The following is a 20,973-nucleotide window of genomic DNA, read 5'->3' on the forward strand; positions in this document are numbered from 1 at the left end:
TCTGCATCTTGGGGTTCGTCATCAACACACTGTGACAGACTGGAGTACTCAGGGTGGTGTAAGGACAACAACCTTGTTCTAAAGACTACTAAAATTAAAGAGTTGATAACTGTTAGATTTCAAGAAGGAAGCCATTAGACGTCCATCCACTAATCATCAATGAGGTCTACTTAATGAGGTTCTTTGATTTTCCTGCTCCTAAACCTCCAGGTTAAGGAAGGCATAGACTTGGACGGAGACAAACCTTATTGATTCCCAAGGGAAATCAAGAAGGCACAGCATAATGGTTATTTCCAGAGATTCATCAGGAATTACCAGGTACTAATGGTTCTATTACTGTCCTATAATAATGCGTGTGTGTGGTATACTATCTGCACAGCAGTGCTCCAGAGAGTCATCAACACCGGCCAGAAGATCATCTGTTTCCCACTACTTTCCTTTTATGAGATACCACACAGTCTCTAAGGAAAACCAAAACCATCCTTAGGGATCCATCACACTCACAATATTACCCGTTTGTACTGGTATCATCCAGTCATAGATATGAAACTTTAAGATCCAGAAAAAAACAACTTTCAAAACACTTTTTACTGCAGAGCAAGAATTGCCTTGAAAAGAGATGCATATTTGCAATACTCCAAATTAGGGCTGTCTTCTACTAAGGATTTTCAATCAAATGTGATTTGTTTGATTTTGCCCACCAGTCAAATCTATATATATTTTTTTGTTTGTTTTTTAGGGGAGAAAAAAACAGATTGTCTTGAAATGTAGTACTGTTTACGGAATAATCACCAAGTGTCAGTAAAGTCACATGGATACAGATCTAGTGGCTATTCGATGAATCTTCCAAAATTAATTAAACAAACTTAAAAAAGAAATAACATTTTCATTAAAGTGAACGAAACAGAGATCTCAGATGCAACTTTTTCACCCTCAAAAAAAGACTAAACCAGAAGAGATTGGATGATTTAGCGAAGTTCTTGGCTCTGATGCAATGCCGAGAAGACATCAAACTTGACTGAGTAAATAAGGTAGAAGTCTTAACAAAGGTTTCGCATGTGAACCTGCAGAAAGATCATTATTCCTGCCTACACCTCAGTACGAGGTGTGCCATGTCCAATTTCCGGCAAATCCCACAAGCTCCATGTTTGACAGCCACGTAGGAAATTCCTCCATACACTATTGAAAAAATATTCAAATAGAAAAATAGTTTAGATGGTAAGAGCTGTGAGAGGCGAAAAACAAGGTCACCCGTTTTTAGACACGTCACATCAGGGAGCAGCTACAGCTCTGAGGAAGGCTGAAGTGACAGCTCGAAATTATAAGTACTTAAGAATTACACCTACTCTCCACAAAATATTTATTTGCACACACAAATCTTTTATTTATGTATAAATAAATGGTAACACTTTAGTATGGGGAAAATATTCACCATTAATTAATTGCCTATTAACATGCAAATTAATTAGATTAGATTAGATTAGATATTACTTTATTTATTCCGTCAGGAGAGTTCCTTCAGGAAAATTACAATTTTCAGCACAATCCCATTCAAGATCAGACAAACATTACGGGGAGACAGAACAGGATCGCTGACGGGTCTGCCGGCTTCCAGCGCCCCTTACAAAAAAGATGACATACAGGTAAACAAGGGGGGAGGGACGGGGGGGGGGGGGGGGGTTGGGGGGGGGGGAATAGAAGATTAAAATAAAATTAAAAAATATCGGTCTTAGCCTAGGCCCTGAAGTGGGGGTGCAGACTGAGGCCAATGGAAAAAAACAACAACTCATAGCCATAGTACACATCCCTCTTACATGTGTGTAAGAGGGAAACATCAAACATCAAAGAACACAGAGGACATTAAAGACATTAAAGCAGCAGATACAACCAGACACTTCTACATACAGCTATGAATAAAACAAATAAAATAAACATATACACTGTGGTGGCCTCTGTGGTGTTCCACGCCATCGTCTGCTGGGGAGGAGGGAGCATGGCCAGAGACAGAAGCAGACCCAACAAAGCAACCAAGACAGCTGACTCCACTCTCAGCCAATGTCCAGTCCGCATGGATGAGCAAGGATACGTCCAAGGTGACTGAGGTGTCCGACACCTGCTCACCCAGTCAAGACACCGCGAAGCCTCTCCGTCCCAGCGCTCAGTGCTAGCTCCGCAGCCCTGTCCCCTCATCCGCATCTCCTCCAGTACATCCAAACAGACTCTGGTGTAGCAGAGACCCAGCACTGGTCTCCATGGCCAAAAGGCTCCCGGGAGGCAGATCCAGAAGTCCACAAAAAAAGCACCACAGAGGTCACGAAAGTGCCACCCCTTGTCACACAGTCCCAAAGGGTCCCGGACCAAAAGGCAAAAAAATATAATAACACATGAAAACAAGAGGGAAACACAAAAGGATGACACAAGAGCACAGAGCTCCTGCCTACAGCAGCCACTACAGCAGCACCATCTTGGAAAAAAAACAACAACAAAAAACAACCTAAAATAACATATTGGCTCTTAATTAGTCATTATTAAGTACTTATTAGCCCTGCGATGAAGTGGCGACTTGTCCAAGGTGTACCCCCCCTTCCGCCCGATTGTAGCTGAGATAGGCATCAGCAACCCCCGCGACCACAAAGGGAATAAGCGGTAGAAAATGGATGGATGGATGGATAAGTACTTATTAATGCCTTATTGTGCATGGACTTATTATACAACCAGTACAACCCTAACCCTAACCCTAACCAAATAATTCTAAATTAAGTATTTGTTACTTAGAATATGTTCCCCTACTGTCCAAATAACTCTTAATTAAGTATTTGTTACTTATAATATGTTGTCCATACTAAAGTGTTACCAAAAAAATATATATGATTTAGCTAAATGTTTAAATCAAACATGATGAACGCAATCGATCTATTGTACCAAAACACCCACTGTACGCTGGGGCCCACAGAAGGTACTCAACTGGCCTGTCTCCAACAAAGGGGGCAGGAGGAGGTTATATATAATAAATTAATTACTTTTCACAAAGTTCCTAAACATTTTCTTAATTGAAATAAAATATTTGTATTTAAATGTATATTAAGCAGAGTAGTTAGCCTGACTTTCTGATGGTTCTGAGTTCTGCTATTGTGCAATGTTGCAGTCACCTTAGACCATGCATATTATACATTAACAAAGCATTTTTACCTGTGTTCTGCATTTATTGACAACATTTTAAATAAAGTCTGCCTTTGACCTCAAACAATGCTGTGTTCAGCACTGTCTCCTCTTTATATGGACTCTTTCACTACCTGCAATATACAGTACACAACACTGCATGTGACTGTAAGTCAATTCTCATGGTAACGTCTCCCATCTTTATGCAAGGTGGAGAAATTCAAATAGTTTTCTCGCGTTTTGTATTTTAATATCATATTGTATAAAGGGATGTTGTGTGATACAAATTGAGAAAGGGTAAGTTCGATTTCTTTACTTTTTGCCTTACTATACTTAATACTATACACCTTTTATAAAGAGGAAATTGGTTAGTTCTAACAAGATAAAGCACATTTAGAGTAATACCAATTTGGCAGTTTTAAGCACTAAAATGTGTTAATATGGAGGAAATGAGCTGTGCTGCCTAGTAAAACCTCACTAATCTTATTTGTTCAGTATGGTTGACTCTTGAGCTGGTGTGGGAAAATCTTGCTCGAAGACCTGAGGATCCACACAGTCCCCCGTTAAATTACTTTTGTGTGCCAATCCACACATACCTAACGGGTTTTAGAGGCTGCTTTTGTAGAGATAAATATCATACGTATTCTTGTTAAGGGTATAGCTCCTTACGCTTCTCAATCATGAATAGACTGATGACAACTGATGAGAGATTGCCTTTGTTAAAGGTGAGTAAGATCAGAATCCAAGCTCATTTGTCAACAGTCAAGTTTTAAACTAAACATTTGTGAGAAGATATTTGTTTTGAACCGTGTTAATGAGCTCATAACCTACAATACAATATGTTTTTGCCTGTAGGCGTCATTTGCCTCTGACACTGTCAACAGAAAGAGGAAACTATCCAGTCTGTGGTGCTCCGTTGTCGACATGATCACTCACATGTCACTCTGCAAATTATGTAAGTATTTGTTCATTTGTATCAAGCTTTACACAGATTGATTTATTACAGTAAATATGAAAATGCATATATTCAAATTGTGTAAAATTGTATTTATGTTATATTTTTAAGTAAATTTGTTTTTATTTTTACAATTACTTAATTTTACCTGTTTTGTTCAAATAACTTGCTACGTCTTTATTTATCTTAATAAAGTCATTTCTAATTGAATTCATTTGTTTTGGTATGATGTATGTATCCAGGTGTTTGGTAAAGTCTAAACACATAAACATGCATGCATTTTTAATAAGAAAGTCTATGTTTATATTTTATAACTTTAGACAGAAAATACTACCATTATTCAAGATTTTGCACAGGTTTAAGTGTGGTTCATACAATATATGTGTCCTTAATGACAAGCGATACAAAGAAAATAGATTGGCCGTTACTTTGCAGTTTTATAAACTTACATGCATATTTTGTCTCCATCCCTTGTCTCATCAGTTCCTTTGGTTGTCGTGGGGGTAGTAGTGTTTGCAGTGAGTGGGATCACCGGAGACCCTCTGTTTGACTGTCTCCAAGACACAGATTACAGTGAGCTTCTGAATATGGTGGATAAAGGTCTTCCTGCCACAAAGACGCCTCAACATGTCGCAATTATTGGAGGCGGCATCGCTGGACTAACTGCAGCCAAGTTTTTGGAAGACGTCGGACACAAGGTAAAGATGGTATTTTTTCGAGCTAGTATTAAATTTTAGAAGAAAAATATATTTGTACATATATTAGCCGCACCAAACTTTAAGCCGCAGATACATACCCGTACGAAATATTATGTGTTTGTTTACCTTATTTGTTTCCAAACGGTACCTGACACACGACAGTAAAACGGATGATCAAACAAAACAGTAGTCATCGTTATGGACCGGCTACCTGCGGAAGCAAGCTCTCCAACCATCAAACAGACTATTGATTTCACTGGTGTCAATCCTATACTGTACTGATAATACCCTTGGCATTGATACTATTAATAAACTGACCAATGCGCCCATGACTAGAAGAGCATCAAAGAAATCATTTTTGTTGCCGAGCCCACATTTTGGTGAATTAACAAAACTGAGACAATGCAAAAAGAATGCCATTGTAAATTAATAATAACAAAAAATGTTTTTGTAAACGTGTTAGCATATTCGCTAATGCTAACGATAGTACGTAAAAATATGCATGAGAACATTCTTACAGACATCTCACATGGGACGGTTTAATAAATATTATTTTTTTAAGTTGTAAACTTACAAACATTGCTAGATAAAATAAGAATATTTTCAAGCAGAACGCTGTGGATGGTTACCCTTCGGGTTCAGGGCACAAAACAGGAAGTACATTTTTAACCCGCAGCACCTTCAGTGAGCCAACTCGTACAAAGGATGGCACCATACCACAAACAATAACAAACCTTTTGTTGTGATCCGATGGTCGGATCATCACCATTCCATTTTTATATCACTCTGTGGTTTGACATGCTTAGTTCCTGTTTTGTTCGTTTCCATGGTCACTCATTAGTTTCAGCTGCTACTCTCGTTTCCAGCACACCTGTCTTTACTAATCACCACCCTTTATAAGCCAGCCTTTTCTGATCACTCATTGTCGGATCTTAGTTTGTTCTCATACAACTGCTTATGACTTGTCTCTCACTCTCTATCTCGCTAGCTCTCACGCTAAGCTGTTTTTTTATTCCTACCTTTCATGCTAGTTGTTTTGTTTTTTTCTCTTTGTGCCAAGGGTTTGTGTCTCGGTTAGTTTGACCTAGCTTTCCATGCTAGCGCTTTTATTTGCCTTTTCTATTTGTACCAGTGTTTTTGTTCATAGCTATTTTTGTTTAATAAATCACTTAGTTCTTACCTTTTTGCTGTGTTCTTGCTGACGCATCCACGGAGGACCGAATCCGGCAACAATATGCCACAGAAGTCTAACACCTTTTCAGTGTATGAAAACTACTTCTTGAATACAAAATATTACTGCCATTATTAAAGAAAAATAAAAAAAATAGCTGGACCGTTTTATGAGCTGCAGGGTTCAAAGCAATGTAAAAAAGTAGTAGCTTATAGTCCAAAAAATACAGTAGTTACTTTCCTCAGTATTGTCAACAATACATGACTGAAATTGTGACCTGATGCACCAAGGTAACCATAATAGAAGCCAGCCACCGCATCGGAGGTCGTATAGAGACCTTCAGGAACACAAGAGAAGGCTGGTATGCAGAATTGGGCGCCATGCGAATCCCCAGCTTCCACAAGTGAGTGTGCTGCTTTTTCTTAACATTTTAGCTTTCTTATGTTGCCAGCTATGAATGTTATATATCATTTCAAATCAAACGTTCGATGTAGAATCCAAATCCAAGTTTTAAACCAGCATCACTATTTTAAAAAGTAATTCTGCACAACACAATGAAAAGTAGGTACTGTATGATGGGGTGCTGCAGCACTCCCTGAATGATGGTGCATGATCATGGACACCACTATGCCAGGGTTGTCCAAACTGCTTCCACTCTAAGGGACACATTCATGAATTGAATTGAAGGATGCAACCCCATTGACCATTAAATATACTAAAACCAATCTGATATAGGTCAATACATACTGTACCATGATATCTGAAAATAATGTTTATGTCGGCATTCATTAGCTTTGTATTATAGACGACAAAGCAAATTAGTGTAATATCTAATAACACATCTCAGTAATAACAGATTAACTCTCAAATACTGTGTGGCCTTGCTAGATGATGCAGCCACACAGACACTGCCTTTCAACTGGCTGCAAAAATAAAGAAGCCTCCTTAAAGGTCCTAAAATTTAGCATGACTTGACCTGATTAAGTCCCTCAGTGATGTATAGGAAATGTTTTGGAGTGGTTGTCATGTGACAGTACTTTGAATATCCCAACATATGGCTTTCCAAAAATGGCGGGTTATTTATTTTCCAATAAAGGTTATTTAACAAATAAAAATGTTCGATTTTAGCATATACGTACTTGTTTGAACATTAAATATGTATTCTTGTATATTAGTATTTGCAAAAATTCTAAATAAAGTTTTATTATATCGCCCAAACGTTTGCATAGAGACGGGTGATACTACAAATTTTGGGATCGATCCAGTATACCGTATTTCCTTGAATTTCCGCCGGGGCGCTAATTAATTTAAAACCTCCTCTCACTCCTGCGCTTACCAAAGGCCTGCGTTAAAAGTAAGCATGTGCTAATTATTTTAAAACCTCTTCTCAGTACGGCACTTACCAAAGGTATGCAGTAAAAATGTGACTGTGATGTAAGCTTGGACCTTAAATCCTACTGAATAGCTCTTAATCTTCTTTCCTTTATGCAATTTAAAATTACGGGTATTGAAATCAGCTTTCTCCATTTTGAAAATGAGTACAGGGGAAGTGTCACTCGTGATGTCACGAATTTGACCAGGCGGTAATACTAAGCATGCGCTAATTATTTTGGGAAGGGAGTTTGACCCGGCAGTAATTCAAGGCAGGCGCATACTATATGTCCTGTGGCAATTCAAGGAAATACGGTAATTATGCTGATACTTTTTCCTGAAATTGTAAAGCTAATTTTATGATTTTGTAATTTTACCGGTAACTTGTTGTACATGATTATAATCAATGTAGATGGAACTTTATTGGCATTGCGCTTAAAAAGTACAACGTAATTCAATTTTAGGACAACTCCGTCCAAGAACAGACATGCAGTTACAGGGTGTACAGAACGGGAACACTGATCGGGTTGCCACATTGGCGCCGCCCCGTAAAAAACACAGCACAAAAATGTTAAACAAAAAAATATTGTGACAGAACAGCGGGAGAAGAAGAGGGTAGAGAGGCGATGACGTCGTTAGTTGTCAGCGTGTTTATTGACAGCTCAGTATGTGAGTACGGTGTGTGATTAGCCCAAAGAGATGTAATGTGACTATGTGTAAGTATTATCTGAGCGTGGTTACCTGAGGCTGTTGAGTGTACGGGTTAAGATCGATGCGGAAGTCCAAAAGGGGAAAAAGAGGCTCGGACGTCAGAGGGCAGGCGGATGGTCGAGGACAGGAGCGAGGCCTCGTGGTCGGTGGGCAGGCGTGAGGTCGAAGTCCAGGAAGGCAAGAGGGGATCCAAAAGGGTATTGCAGAGACACACAGCTCGACGACGGGAAGCTAAAGGAGGACACAACACGAGAGACGGTGAACACGGCGGTAAGAATGCATATGCGAGAAAAGGTTGGAGACGTGTGGGCTTACTGTGCTGCGTACGAGAAACTACGTTCTGGCACTGGATCTCAGGCTGCGCTGGCTTATGAAGGCTAGTCACTCATCAAGGGTCAGGTGCACTGATTGCAGACCCTCTGCAGCCGCATGGAAACGCGCCCGCAACGGAGAGGAAACGCCCGTGGCCCTGGCCCGCGGTGCTCTCAGCAGAGTACACAGCAGGATGACAGGCAGCAGGAGTATGACTCATAACAAATATCTGTTTAAACTAAACGTATTTGTTCACATTTTAACAATATGTGTATTGCAACAATATGTACAACACATACAAAACACAGATACTAGTCAAAATAAACATTTAAGATAATTTTTAAAATATTGATTCCACTCGTGTCAATCCTATAATGTACTGATAATACCCTTGGCATTGATACTATTAATGAATTGATCAATCTGCCTAGTACTAGTAGAGCATTAGACATATCGTTTTTTGTTGCAAAACCCTTTAGGGTGTTGGAAGAGAACAAAAAAAGATGATTAAAGGAATATCCATATTTACCTGTGTGCGCTGCATGCATCGAATAAAACAATTTACATACATGAATATACATCCCAGTTTGCTGTATGTTCACAGGATTCTGCTGTCCTTTGCCTCCAAATTACAAATTCCCTTGAACCCCTTTATCCAAGAAGACTTGAACACATACTATCTGGTGAACGGAATACTGCAGAAAACCTATCTGGTTAAAGACAACTTGAGCGTGCTGAACTACACGTTGAATGAAAGAGAAAGGGGGAAGTCTGCAGCCCAACTCTTCAGTGAAACTCTGGACAAGGTTTGTACTTGTCACATTCAGTGCCTGTCCATCATTATCCTCTACAGCTTCTCCTACACAGACTGTTCAACTGACCAAACATATTTGGCCCTTGTGTGTGAATGTTGTCTGTCTATCTGTGTTGGCCCTGCGATGAGGTGGCAACTTGTCCAGGGTGTATAACCCTTCAAACCTGGAACTTATCAGTGTTAAAGCTAAAGAGCACTAACACGCACATTAGTGTCAATATTTGGAATAGGGCTATGTTACTGACGCTGTTACTGTTTTCTAGTAACGGATAGTTCATTATTTTGTGTAATGGCCTGTATATTTTTACGACTTGATTCTGACAATTTTGCAGCATGTTTCTGATCACAAGTATTAATCATCGGAAATACTCCTCTTTCTCGTTTATTGTGGCATTTATTGGTTAAATGGTAAATTCATCATACTTGTATAGTGCACTGCTTTTCCACAAAACCCAAACCCAGTGAAGTTGGCATGTTGTGTAAATCGTAAAAAAAACAGAATACAATGATTTGAAACTCCTTTTTAACCTATATTCAATTGAATAAACTGCAAAGACAAGATACCTAACGTTCGAACTGGTAAACTTGGTTATTTTTTGCAAATATTAGCTCATTTAGAATTTGATGCCTGCAACCTGTTTTAAAAAAGCTGGCATGAGTGGCAAAAAAGACTGAGATTGAGAAATGCTCTTATTTGGAACATCCCACAGGTGAACAGGCTAATTGGGAACAGGCGGGTGCCAAGAGTGGGTATAAAAGCAGCTTCTATGAAATTCTCAGTCATTCACAAACAAGGATGGGGTGAGGGTCACCATGTTGTGAACAAATGCATGAGCAAATCGTCCAACAGTTTAAGAACAACATTTCTCAACAAGCTAATGCAAGGCATTTAGGGATTTCACCATCTATGGTTCATAATATCATCAAAAGGTTTAGAGAATCTTGAAAATCACTGCCCATAAGCTGCAAGGCCGAAAACTGACATTGAATTCCTGTCCCCTATGATCCCTCAGGCGGTACTGCAATAAAAAGCGACATCAGTGTGTAAAGGATATCACCACATGAGCTCAGGAATACTTCAGAAAACAACTGTCAGTAATTACAGTTTGTCACTGCATCTGTGAGTGCAAGTTAAAACTCTACTATGCAAAGCAAAAGCCATTTATCAGCAACACCCAGAAACGCCACCGGCTATGCTGGGCCCAAGCTCATCTAAGATGGACGGATGAAAAGTGGAAAAGTGTTCTGTGGTCTGACGAGTCCACATTTTAAATTGTTTTTGGAAACTGTGGACGTCGTGTCCTCTGGACCAAAGAGGAAAAGAACCATCCGCACTGTTATAGGCGCAAAGTTTAAAAGCCAGCATCTGTGATGGTATGGGGGTGTATTAGTGCCTAAGGCATGGGTAACTTACACATCTGTGAAGGCACCATTGATGCTGAAAGGTACATACAGGTTTTGAAGCAACATATGCTGCCATCTTTTTCAAGGATGTACCTGCTTAAGAAAAAGCCAAGCCACATTCTGCATGTGTTACAACAGCGTGGCTTCCTAGTAAAAGAGTGTGGGTACTAGACTGGCCTGCCTGTAGTCCAGACATGTCTCCCATTGAAAATGTGTGGCGCATTATGAAGCGTAAAATATGACAACTTAAGCTGTACATAAAGAAAGAATGGGAAAAAATTCCACATTGGTCTCCTGAGTGTTGTTAAAAGGAAAGGTCATGTATCACAGTGGTAAAAATGCCCTTCTGCCAACTTTTTTGCAAACTGTTGCTGCCATTAAATTCTAAATTAATGATTATTTGCAAAAAAAATAATGTTTCTGAGTTTGAACATTAAATATCTTGTCTTTGCAATCTATTCAATTGAATATAAGTTGAAAAGAATTCGAAAATCATTGTATTCTGTTTTTATTTACCATTTAAACAAGGCCACAGGCCTCAGGGACTCTGCCACCACCATCGACCCAATCATCACACACATAATAAACAATTTAGAACCTGGCAACTACCGACCGGTTTCTATTCTCAGTTCCATTTCGAAAGTAATGGAAAAAACTGTTTATGAACAGGTCGATAGTTACTTTACTACTAAAAAACTCATGTACAGATTTCAATCCGGCTTCAGAACTAACTACTCCGCTGACACATGCCTTCTCTATCTGACCGACCACATCAACCATGAGGTGGATGCGGGCAAATACTGCGGCATGGTCATGTTGGACATTCAGAAGGCCTTTGAAACTGTTAACCACGCTATACTGTTGGATAAGCTCAGAGCAATCAGATTCAATAAAACCTCATCGAGCTGGATGCAATCGTACCTGGAGGGGAGGAAACAGGTGGTAGAGATGAACGGCACCGTGTGTCCCCCTCCCCCTCTCAGTAAGCTGTGGAGTCCCCCAAGGCAATATACTAGGACCTTTACTGTTCCTAATATACGTGAACGACATGTCATTAGCATGCGACTGTGAATTATTCCTGTTTGCGGATGACTTGGCCCTGCTGGTATCCGGCAAGGACAAGTCACAGGTGGAAAAAATTCTCAGTGCCGAACTCTGTAGAATTTGCACATGGCTCGCTGACAACAAGTTATCCATACTTTTGGGTAAAACGTAATCCATCCTATTTGGGTCCCACATCAACCTCAAGAAAGTCAGTGACTTCACTATTAAAGTTGGTTACATTGTTATCACCGGGAAAGATGAGGTCACCTACCTAGATACCATTCTAGACCCTAATCTTTCCTGTGATAAAATGGCAACCAAGGTAATCAAAAAGGCCAACTAACGAACAAGATTTCTCTACAGAATCCCCTCTCTGGTCAACAAATCACCATTAAGATTCTAGCAGGAACTCTCATTCAAACCTTTTTCGATTACGCTTGCACCTCCTGGTACTCCAGCACCTCCAAAAACCCTCAAATCTAGACTCCAAACATCCCAGGACAAGCTAGTCAGGTTGCTTCTAGACCTCCACCCCAGATCACACCTCACTCCTACCCACTTCTCCAAAGTGGACTGGCTCAGGTTGGAGGACAGAGTAAAACAACTTGCACTGAGCCTAGTCCATAAAATTTGCTACAGCTCCCTGATACCGAAGTGCATGTCAAACTACTTCCATAATGTAAATGACCGCCATAACCACAACACCAGGGGGAGCTCCACAAACCACGGTACACCCAGATTCCGATCTAACAAAGGTCTTAACTCATTCTCCTTCCATGCCACATCAATATGGAATGCACTCCCAACAGGTGTAAAAGAAAGTGCATCTCTATCCTCCTTCAAAACCGCAGTAAAAGAACACCTCCAGGCAACTTCAACCCTAGCCTAACACCCTCCCCCCACCACATCCCACCTCCCCGGATTGTAAATAATCAATTGTAAAAAATTAAATGTATATACTTGTTCTTATGCTTTCTGAGCTCACTATGTCCACTACTTGTTGTACGTATCCAACAAAGTTAGACCTACACTGTTTCAATGTCCATTTCTCTGATGATACAATTGTTGATGACTGAAGTGCTGATATCAACCAAACCTAACAACCCCCTGCCCCGCCCAGATGCATGTCTTTGGAGGTGGAGGAAGCCGGAGTACCCGGAGGGATCCCACGCAGTCATGGGGCGAACATGCAAACTCCACACAGAACCATCTTAAATCATCATTTGTTTCCGTTTCTATCAATCTGTTGAAAAATACATACAAATATATATAATGCAATAGAGCAATGTGCAATGAACACACGTGCTTAACTCACATTAGAAATTGTCCAATGTCTCCGTGGATCTTTTTTTAAGTCCAGGTGATTGTATCTTTTCTGCTCCAGGAAGCAATAAAGTAACACAATGCTCAAGACACATTTTCCTAAAAGTACAATGAAGTTTACCCTGACCCTAAATGCAACCAGCGACCACTTATGTTGCATCTCTTAATAATTCTTGTATGGTACTCCGTATATCGGCCACTAATACCAAAGATAGAAGAAGTCCCAGTTATTTGTTTACTTTTTTGCTGCGAGTGACATTATAATGTAATGATTTGTTAATAACAACAACAAGCAGCTCTCTTCTTTCCCCATCACAAAAAATAATTTCCATTACTAACATCCAATATCTTGTGTTTATAAATCCAACGCCGCCCGTCGTATCCAGCGTCAACGTTTGAGTACGGCATTGGTCCAACTATCACAAAACCTGGCTCAAAATGGCTCCTAACCTGCATATAGTGACCACTTGTCTATTGTGGTCACTTTTGCTGTTGCCTTTGAGTGCTCGCAATAGACAGGTTTGACTGTATTTGGCTTTCAAAAATCTATGCTGTTTTCACATTTTCCAATTGAGTCACACCTTTCCAAACCCAAGATATTCAGCTCACTGACAACATTCAGGCTATGTATTTTTGGAATTGAACAAATTCCAGGTTTTTCCTGGAATTCCACATATTCCGGCACAAAAATTCGGCACAAAAATTCCCACAGAAATTATAGATTTTTTTTCTTCAAATGTCTTAACTTATTCAAACCATTTCAACATGAAACTACCTGCCAGACACAAATTTTCCCAATTCCCAATTCCATGTAGCACTAACTCCATTAGGTCTTGGGAAGTTTTACTGCCTCCACAATATCAACTGATGCCAATCATCCCAACACCAATCAGATCAACAGCAAAAATATTTTTCTTGTAGATCAAAATTTTTTGTAAATCTTTTCAGAATTTGTTCAGCTTCAGCACCTCTCATTTCACACACAAATTCTATTCAATCTTCTTCTTTGGTTTCAAAAAATGTTTTATGAATGTGTTAGTTCTGGTTTTTAACTGTACTGCAATCTTTGCACAGGTGAAGGATGACCTTCAGACGAGCAGCTGCACTGCTGTATTGGACAAATATGATTCCTACTCCGTCATAGTAAGAAATATCCATGTCAACAAAGTTTTAGTTCAACTACGCAAAGAATAAAGTTTAAATATACTAATTATTTTTTGATGAACATACTGTCTTATCAATAGCATTACTTGGTAAAGGAGGGCAATCTAAGTCGTGGCGCCTTGCAAATGATTGGAGATATCCTGAATGAGGACAGCATATACTACGCATCCATTGTTGAGATGTTCTACATACAGATGGACATCAATGACAACACAGAGTAAGAAATATATGGGGTTTTTTTTACATTTATGTGGGTGAGTTAAGGGTTGGCATGTTCTGTATTTAGAAACCTGTATGTTTTTTAAGGATCTCTGGAGCGTATCCCTCCCGATAACGGAATTTTCGCAAAGCAGGCACACCATTTCATGAGTTTTATGAATATTACATGCAGAGGTGGGTAGAGGAGCCAGAATCTGTACTCAAGTAAGAGTACTGTTACTTTAGAGATTTATTACTCAAGTAAAAGTAAGGATTAGTCACCCAAATATTTACTTGAGTAAAAGTAAAAAGTATGTTGTGAAAAAACTACTCAAGTACTGAGTAACTGATGAGTAACCTGATTACGGGACAAATAATGCACAAAAACATAAAAATAGCAATGAGCAAATTCAGAGCCATGAATATCTCTTAAGCAACTAAAACAATAATATATTTTAAATAATAGTACATTAAAATAAATAAAACATTTAGGCACATTGAGCCACAATAACTTAACAGCACCATAGGCTCAACAGGTATTCATTGACTGATTGATGGATTGATTGGTTGATTGAAACTTTTATTAGTAGATTGCACAGTACAGTACAGATTCCATACAATTTACCACTAAATGGTAACACCCCAATAAGTTTTTCAACGTTAATCAATTACTTAATAAATTACCAAGTGATCTACCTCATATATACATATACATACACACACATCATATATACACACACATATCATATATATATATATATACAGTATATAATTTATATTTATTTATTATGCCGTTTTTGTTGACATGTTAAATGTGTTTTAATGAATATACATGCATGATGTTTAACATATAGATTCCTATCTTTCATGAAGATAAGACTATAAGTTGGTGTATTACCTGATTCTGATGACTTGCATTGTAGTGTTGATAACGTCCACTTTTTCAAATGGAGGAGAAAAAAAGTTCCTCTTTTCTGTTTAATACCACATGAATGTCGTTGCTTTTTGGCATCTTATTTGTCCAGCTTCCATATTTGTTTTTATAAACTTTACAAGAAATACATTGGCGGCAAACTCCGTAGCTTGCTAGCTTGTTTGCTCTGGCTTTCGGAGACTCTTATTTTGTTAGCGCAGGCGCGATGAAGCGGCGCTTTTATTGTGAAGATAGGAACTGTGCGATCAGTCTTTAGGCTTGTGACAGGAAGTACGGTTGAAATAAAAAGTGTATTTTTTCCTTTACACTTTTGATTGATTGACTGAAACTTATATTAGTAGATTGCACAGTTCAGTACATATTCCGTACAATTGACCACTTAACGGTAACACCCGAATAAGTTTTTCAACTTGTTTAAGTCAGGTCATGTGACCACCTGGCTCTGTTTGATTGGTCTAACGTCACCAGTGACTGCATGTGATTGGTGAAACACAGGCATGCGTAGATCCTACTTTGAAGCTCTGTCGTAAACCAAAACAAACACTAACAGATCGATTAAAAAAAAAGTAGCGAGTAGCCAGCTGAATGTAGTTAAATGGAGCGGAGTAAAAGTAGCGTTTCTTCTCTATAAATATACTCAAGTAAAAGTAAAAGTATGTTGCATTAAAACTACTCGTAGAAGTACAATTTATCCCAAAAGTTACTCAAGTAAATGTAACGGAGTAAATGTAGCGCGTTACTACCCACCTCTGATTATATGCATTTAAAGTTTGTGTAAACCCTACCTACTGCTTTCACACACACATATAAACACCTTCAAACCTCTTAAATCACTTCATATACTTTCCAACCGACCGTATTTTCCCGACAATAGCTCGCACCGGTCTAAAAGTCGCATTCACTAAATTTTAAATAAAAAATATGTTTCCATTTATCAGCTGCACCAGACTATAAGCCGCATATATACACGTTATGAAATGAGTTATTTACATAAAAAGATTTTGTAAATGTTTATTTACATACCTTAATTGTGTCAAAACATACTCTGTTCCACGGCAGTAAAACGGCTGATCAAACAGAACAGAAGTCATCGTCATGGACCCAATAGCAGCGGAAACTAGTTTTCCAATCAGCTAAACAGACTCAGTAACTCCACGGTGACGTTTTGGCGAATTTGCTGAGGAATTTGGGAAACCTAAACAATGCAAAAACAATGTTATTGTAAGTTAATAATAATACTAACACGGACACTTGTAAAAGTGTTAGCATATTAACTGATGCTAACAACGCTGACTTGATTACATTATGATAGCATGTATAAATATGCATGAAAACACTACTATCAAACATGTCCGAGTTTAGTACCGGTAAATATTAATTATTTTAGTTACATTGTAAAACTTGCAAACATTGCTTGGAGTGATAAATTAAGAGACCATACGAGTATAATCGCTATGGATGACTGGCAGACGGAACGGCACTTGTACTTCTGGTTCAAGGCATTAAACAGAAGGAAATACTGTTGCCGTTTCACTCGCAGCACCTGCAGTGAGCAAACTTGAACGAAGCACAAACAAAAACACACCTTTTGAGTGTCTCTGTGGGTGTTTTATGAAAATATTTGTTGAATACAAAACATTATGGCCGTTTGCAAAGCAAAATCCATCAAATTTTCCGCACACTTTGTAAGTTGCAGGGTCCAATGGGTTGGAAAAAAGTAATGGCTTATAGTCCGGAAAATGCAGTGCATAATTTAAACATGAAACTTATGAAATGTCAATGTACTCAATAGCGAGTCATACATCAAATTGTACACTTTAAAATCACAGTAGATTACCGTATTTCCTTGAATTTCCGCAGGGCATATAATATGCGCCTGCCTTGAATTACTGCCGGGTCAAACTCGCTTACCAAAATGATTCGCGCACTCTTAGTATTACCGCCTGGTCAAACTCGTGACGTCACGAGTGACACTTCCACTGTCATCATTTTCAAAATGGAGGAGGCTGATTTCAATGCCGGTAATTTGAAATCGCATAAAGGGAAGAAGATTAAGAGCTTTTCAGTAGGATTTAAGGTCCAAGGTTACATCACACTAAAATTTTTACTGCATACCTTTGGTAAGTGCCGGAGTGAGAAGAGGTTTTAAATTAATTAGCGCATGCTTACTTTTACCGCATGCCTTTGGTAAGCGCAAGAGTGAGAAGAGGTTTTAAATTAATTAGCGCCCCGGCGGCAATTCAAGGAAATACGACATTAAGTGAAAAAAAAACCTGGCAGCTCAGGCACCAGAATTTTACTTTAAAAAATTGCAGTATAGTTTTACCATTTACAGTAACACACAGTAAAAACAACAACCGAAGACTCTATGGTAAAAATAACTGTTATGTTTTTCTATTTACAGTAATATGTTCCAAAAGTCACAGTAAATTTTGCAAGAAAATTCTTGCAACAGAGCTGGTGGCGGTATGGCTCGGTTGGTAGAGCGGCCGTGCCAGCAACTTGAGGGTTGCAGGTTCGATCCACGCTTCCGCCATTCTAGTCAATGCTGTTGTGTCCTTGGACAAGACACTTTAACCACCTGCTCCCAGTAACTTAGATATTGGGTTTCACTAGGTAAAGTGCTTTGAGTCACTTGAGAAAAAAGCGCTATATAAATATACTTCACTTGATTTTTTTTGTCTGTCAAAAATTTTTAGGCAAATTCTTATCATTTATATTTGTTTACTACTAACCAGTACAAACTCAATGAAAGCGAGTTTGACACCCCCGTTACTAAGGCAAAGTCAAAGCTATTTTGGGTTGTGTCAACAACCGCTTATGTTGACGTGAGTCAGCCAAGGGATGTTAACCTATAGCGTTTAAGCTGCTCAGTAGCCTTGTGGTTCGAGTGTCTGCCCTGAGAACGGCATGTCGTGAGTTCAAACCCAACCCGAGTCATACCATAGACCAGGGGTCGGGAACCTTTTTGGCTGAGAGAGCCATTAAAGCCAAATATTTCAAAATGTATTTCCGTGAGAGCCATAAAATATTTTTTAGCACTGAATACAACTAAATGCGTGCATTTTTAAGTAAGACTAACGTTTTTAGAGTATAATAAGTGTCTTATTCTTTTTAATAACATTGTTATGCCAAAGTTAACCAATAATTAATATAATACTTCTTACCATCAATGCGACATTTTGAACAGGTGCGATAGAAAATGGATGGTTGGATTAAAATGCATGAGAATAATTTGAACGTTATCTTTAACACTGTGATTACCAGCGGAATTATTAATTACTTATCGTGTTAAGCGATGTCAGCTAAGATTTATCTGAGAGCCAGGTGCAGTCATCAAAAGAGCCACATCTGGCTCTAGAACCATAGGTTCCCTACCCCTGCCATAGACCATAAAAATGGGACCCATTACCTCCCTGCTTGGCACTCAGCGTCAAGGGTTGGAATTGGGGGTAAAATCACCAAAATGATTCCCGGGCGTGGCCACTGCTCCTGCTCACTGCTCCCTCACTTCACAGAGGGGGAAAATGGGGATGGGTCAAATGCAGAGGGTAATCTCACCACACCTTGTGTGTGTGTGTTTGTGTGTCTGTGTGTGTGTGTGTGTGTGTGTGTGTGTGTGTGTGTGTGGTACTTTAACTTTTAAGTTAAGTTAAAGTTAAAGTACCAATGATTGTCACACACACACTAGGTGTGGTGAAATGTGTCCTCTGCATTTGACCCATCCCCTTGTTCACCCCCTGGGAGGTGAGGGGAGCAGTACGCAGCAGCGGTGCGCGCCCGGGAATCATTTTTCATGATTTAACCCCCAATTCCAACCCTTGATGCTGAGTGCCAAGCAGGGAGGTAATGGTTCCCATTTTTATAGTCTTTAGTATGACTCGTAAATGTAAATGTAAAGGTTATCCTCTGGATGCTTCTACAGGTACTTTGAAGTGACAGGTGGCTTTGACAAGATCATCACGGCCTTCTACAAGATGTTAAACGCCACCACTCTACTCAATTCCAAAGTCAAATTCATCAACCAAACGGGAGGCAAGAATGTGACAATCACATACCAGGACCGCCATAATCCAGGATCCCTGACCAACCTGACGGTGGACTACGCCATGGTTACGGCCACAGCCAAGGCGACCCTTTTCATTGACTTCCAGCCTCCTCTTTCCAGGGACAAGATGGAAGCCCTACGCTCGGCTCACTACACCAGCAGCACCAAAGTGATACTCAGCTTCAGGGAACGCTTTTGGGAGAAAGAAGGCATCAGGGGAGGCAAGAGCATAACAGACAGAACCTCTCGTTTTATTTATTACCCCAGCCACAGTTTCTCTGGAACAGATGCAGGTGCCCTACTGGCCTCTTACACCTGCTCTGATGAGTCCACCCTCTTCCAAGGTATGAGCGAGGACGATCTGATGGCTGTCGTACTGGACGACTTGGTCAAGATCCACGGAGAGGACATCAGGCCTCTATTTACAGGAGGACTGGTCAAAAAGTGGGGATTAGATCCTTACAGCTTTGGAGCCTTTGCCCTGTTGACGCCTTACCAGCGCATCTTTACAAGTCAACTGTTTGAAAGTGAGGGACGTGTGCACTTTGCAGGAGAACACACTGCCTTACCTCATGGTTGGATAGAAACATCCATGAAATCTGCTCTGAGAGCCGCAAAAAATATCAATGACCTCACCATTTAATCGAGAACATAATATTTTATTTCAACACACATTATATTATGTATTTGTTATTTGTTTGTATTTGTATACATATATTTATTGATGCTGGTACATATTGTAGCGGATTTGAGCTTATAAAGTAGTGATTATCTCACAAAACCGGGAAAAGCATTATTGTGTGTACAAAATTCTTCCGGGCTGTTTGCGGCCTGCACTCCGTTATTATGGCATGAGAACTAAGTTTTATTGGTGTGAACTTAAAGGGGAACATTATCACCAGACCTATGTAAGCATCAATATATACCTTGATGTTGCAGAAAAAAGACCACATATTTTTTTAACCGATTTCCGAACTCTAAATGGGGGAAATTTGGCGAATTAAACGCCTTTCTGTTTATCCCTCTCTGAGCGACGACGTCAGAACGTGACGTCACATCGGTACTCAACGCCATTTTTCCCTACACATCACACGCATCGAGTCGAATTAGCTCTGTTATTTCCCGTTTTTTTGACTGTTTTCCGATACCTTGGAGACATCATGCCTCGTCGGTGTTGTCAAAGGGTGTAACAACATGATCAGGGACGGATTCAAGTTGATTTACGTAGAATGTGCATCGATTAGCACTGCATGCTAATCGATGCTAATGTAGCCGAGTATCCTGGGTTCGCATATTCTGGGTACTGATAAAATAAAATAATAAAAGGGAGTCATGAGAGCAGGTCCGGTCTCCACCACTTCTTTATTTTTCCCTTCTTTACACCTCTCTCCATATACCTCACCTTCTTCAACAACCCACCTTTATATAGACCCCTTACGTCACAGCCCTACGGCAACACTGGACGGACACCCTGAACTGTTTGTTACATACATCCCCCCCTCAAGTAGAAACGTCCCCGTTTCATCACTAACAAAATAGGTAACAAACAAGGTGAAATAGAACAGAGAAAAGGAAAAAAAATCAACATATTAATGCACACAATAAATCAACAATATTATTTTTTTTTTCACACCGTATTGCATAGGCTAACACACTGGCCCCTCAAA

General features: G+C 39.5%; 1 protein-coding gene and 1 long non-coding RNA gene across 2 annotated transcripts; one reads left to right on the forward strand and one right to left on the reverse strand.

The window, feature by feature from the left end:
* The first annotated feature begins 3,982 nt into the window (after positions 1 to 3,982).
* On the forward strand, positions 3,983 to 20,837 carry il4i1 (interleukin 4 induced 1). Its single transcript, XM_061918787.1, has 7 exons — positions 3,983 to 4,114; positions 4,598 to 4,812; positions 6,274 to 6,386; positions 8,982 to 9,183; positions 14,037 to 14,105; positions 14,207 to 14,343; positions 19,184 to 20,837. Exons 1-7 carry the CDS (start codon positions 4,084 to 4,086, stop codon positions 19,947 to 19,949), a joined length of 1,533 nt encoding a protein of 510 aa, XP_061774771.1. The 5' UTR covers positions 3,983 to 4,083; the 3' UTR covers positions 19,950 to 20,837.
* On the reverse strand, positions 7,990 to 18,660 carry LOC133564453 (uncharacterized). The gene is made up of 2 exons (XR_009809282.1): positions 8,381 to 18,660; positions 7,990 to 8,296 (listed from the first exon to the last, which is right to left on the reverse strand). It is a non-coding gene; the product is annotated as an uncharacterized LOC133564453 (long non-coding RNA).
* Positions 20,838 to 20,973: the final 136 nt, after the last annotated feature.

This window comes from Nerophis ophidion, linkage group LG13 (assembly GCF_033978795.1).
Source record: "Nerophis ophidion isolate RoL-2023_Sa linkage group LG13, RoL_Noph_v1.0, whole genome shotgun sequence".
Lineage (NCBI taxonomy): Eukaryota > Metazoa > Chordata > Actinopteri > Syngnathiformes > Syngnathidae > Nerophis > Nerophis ophidion.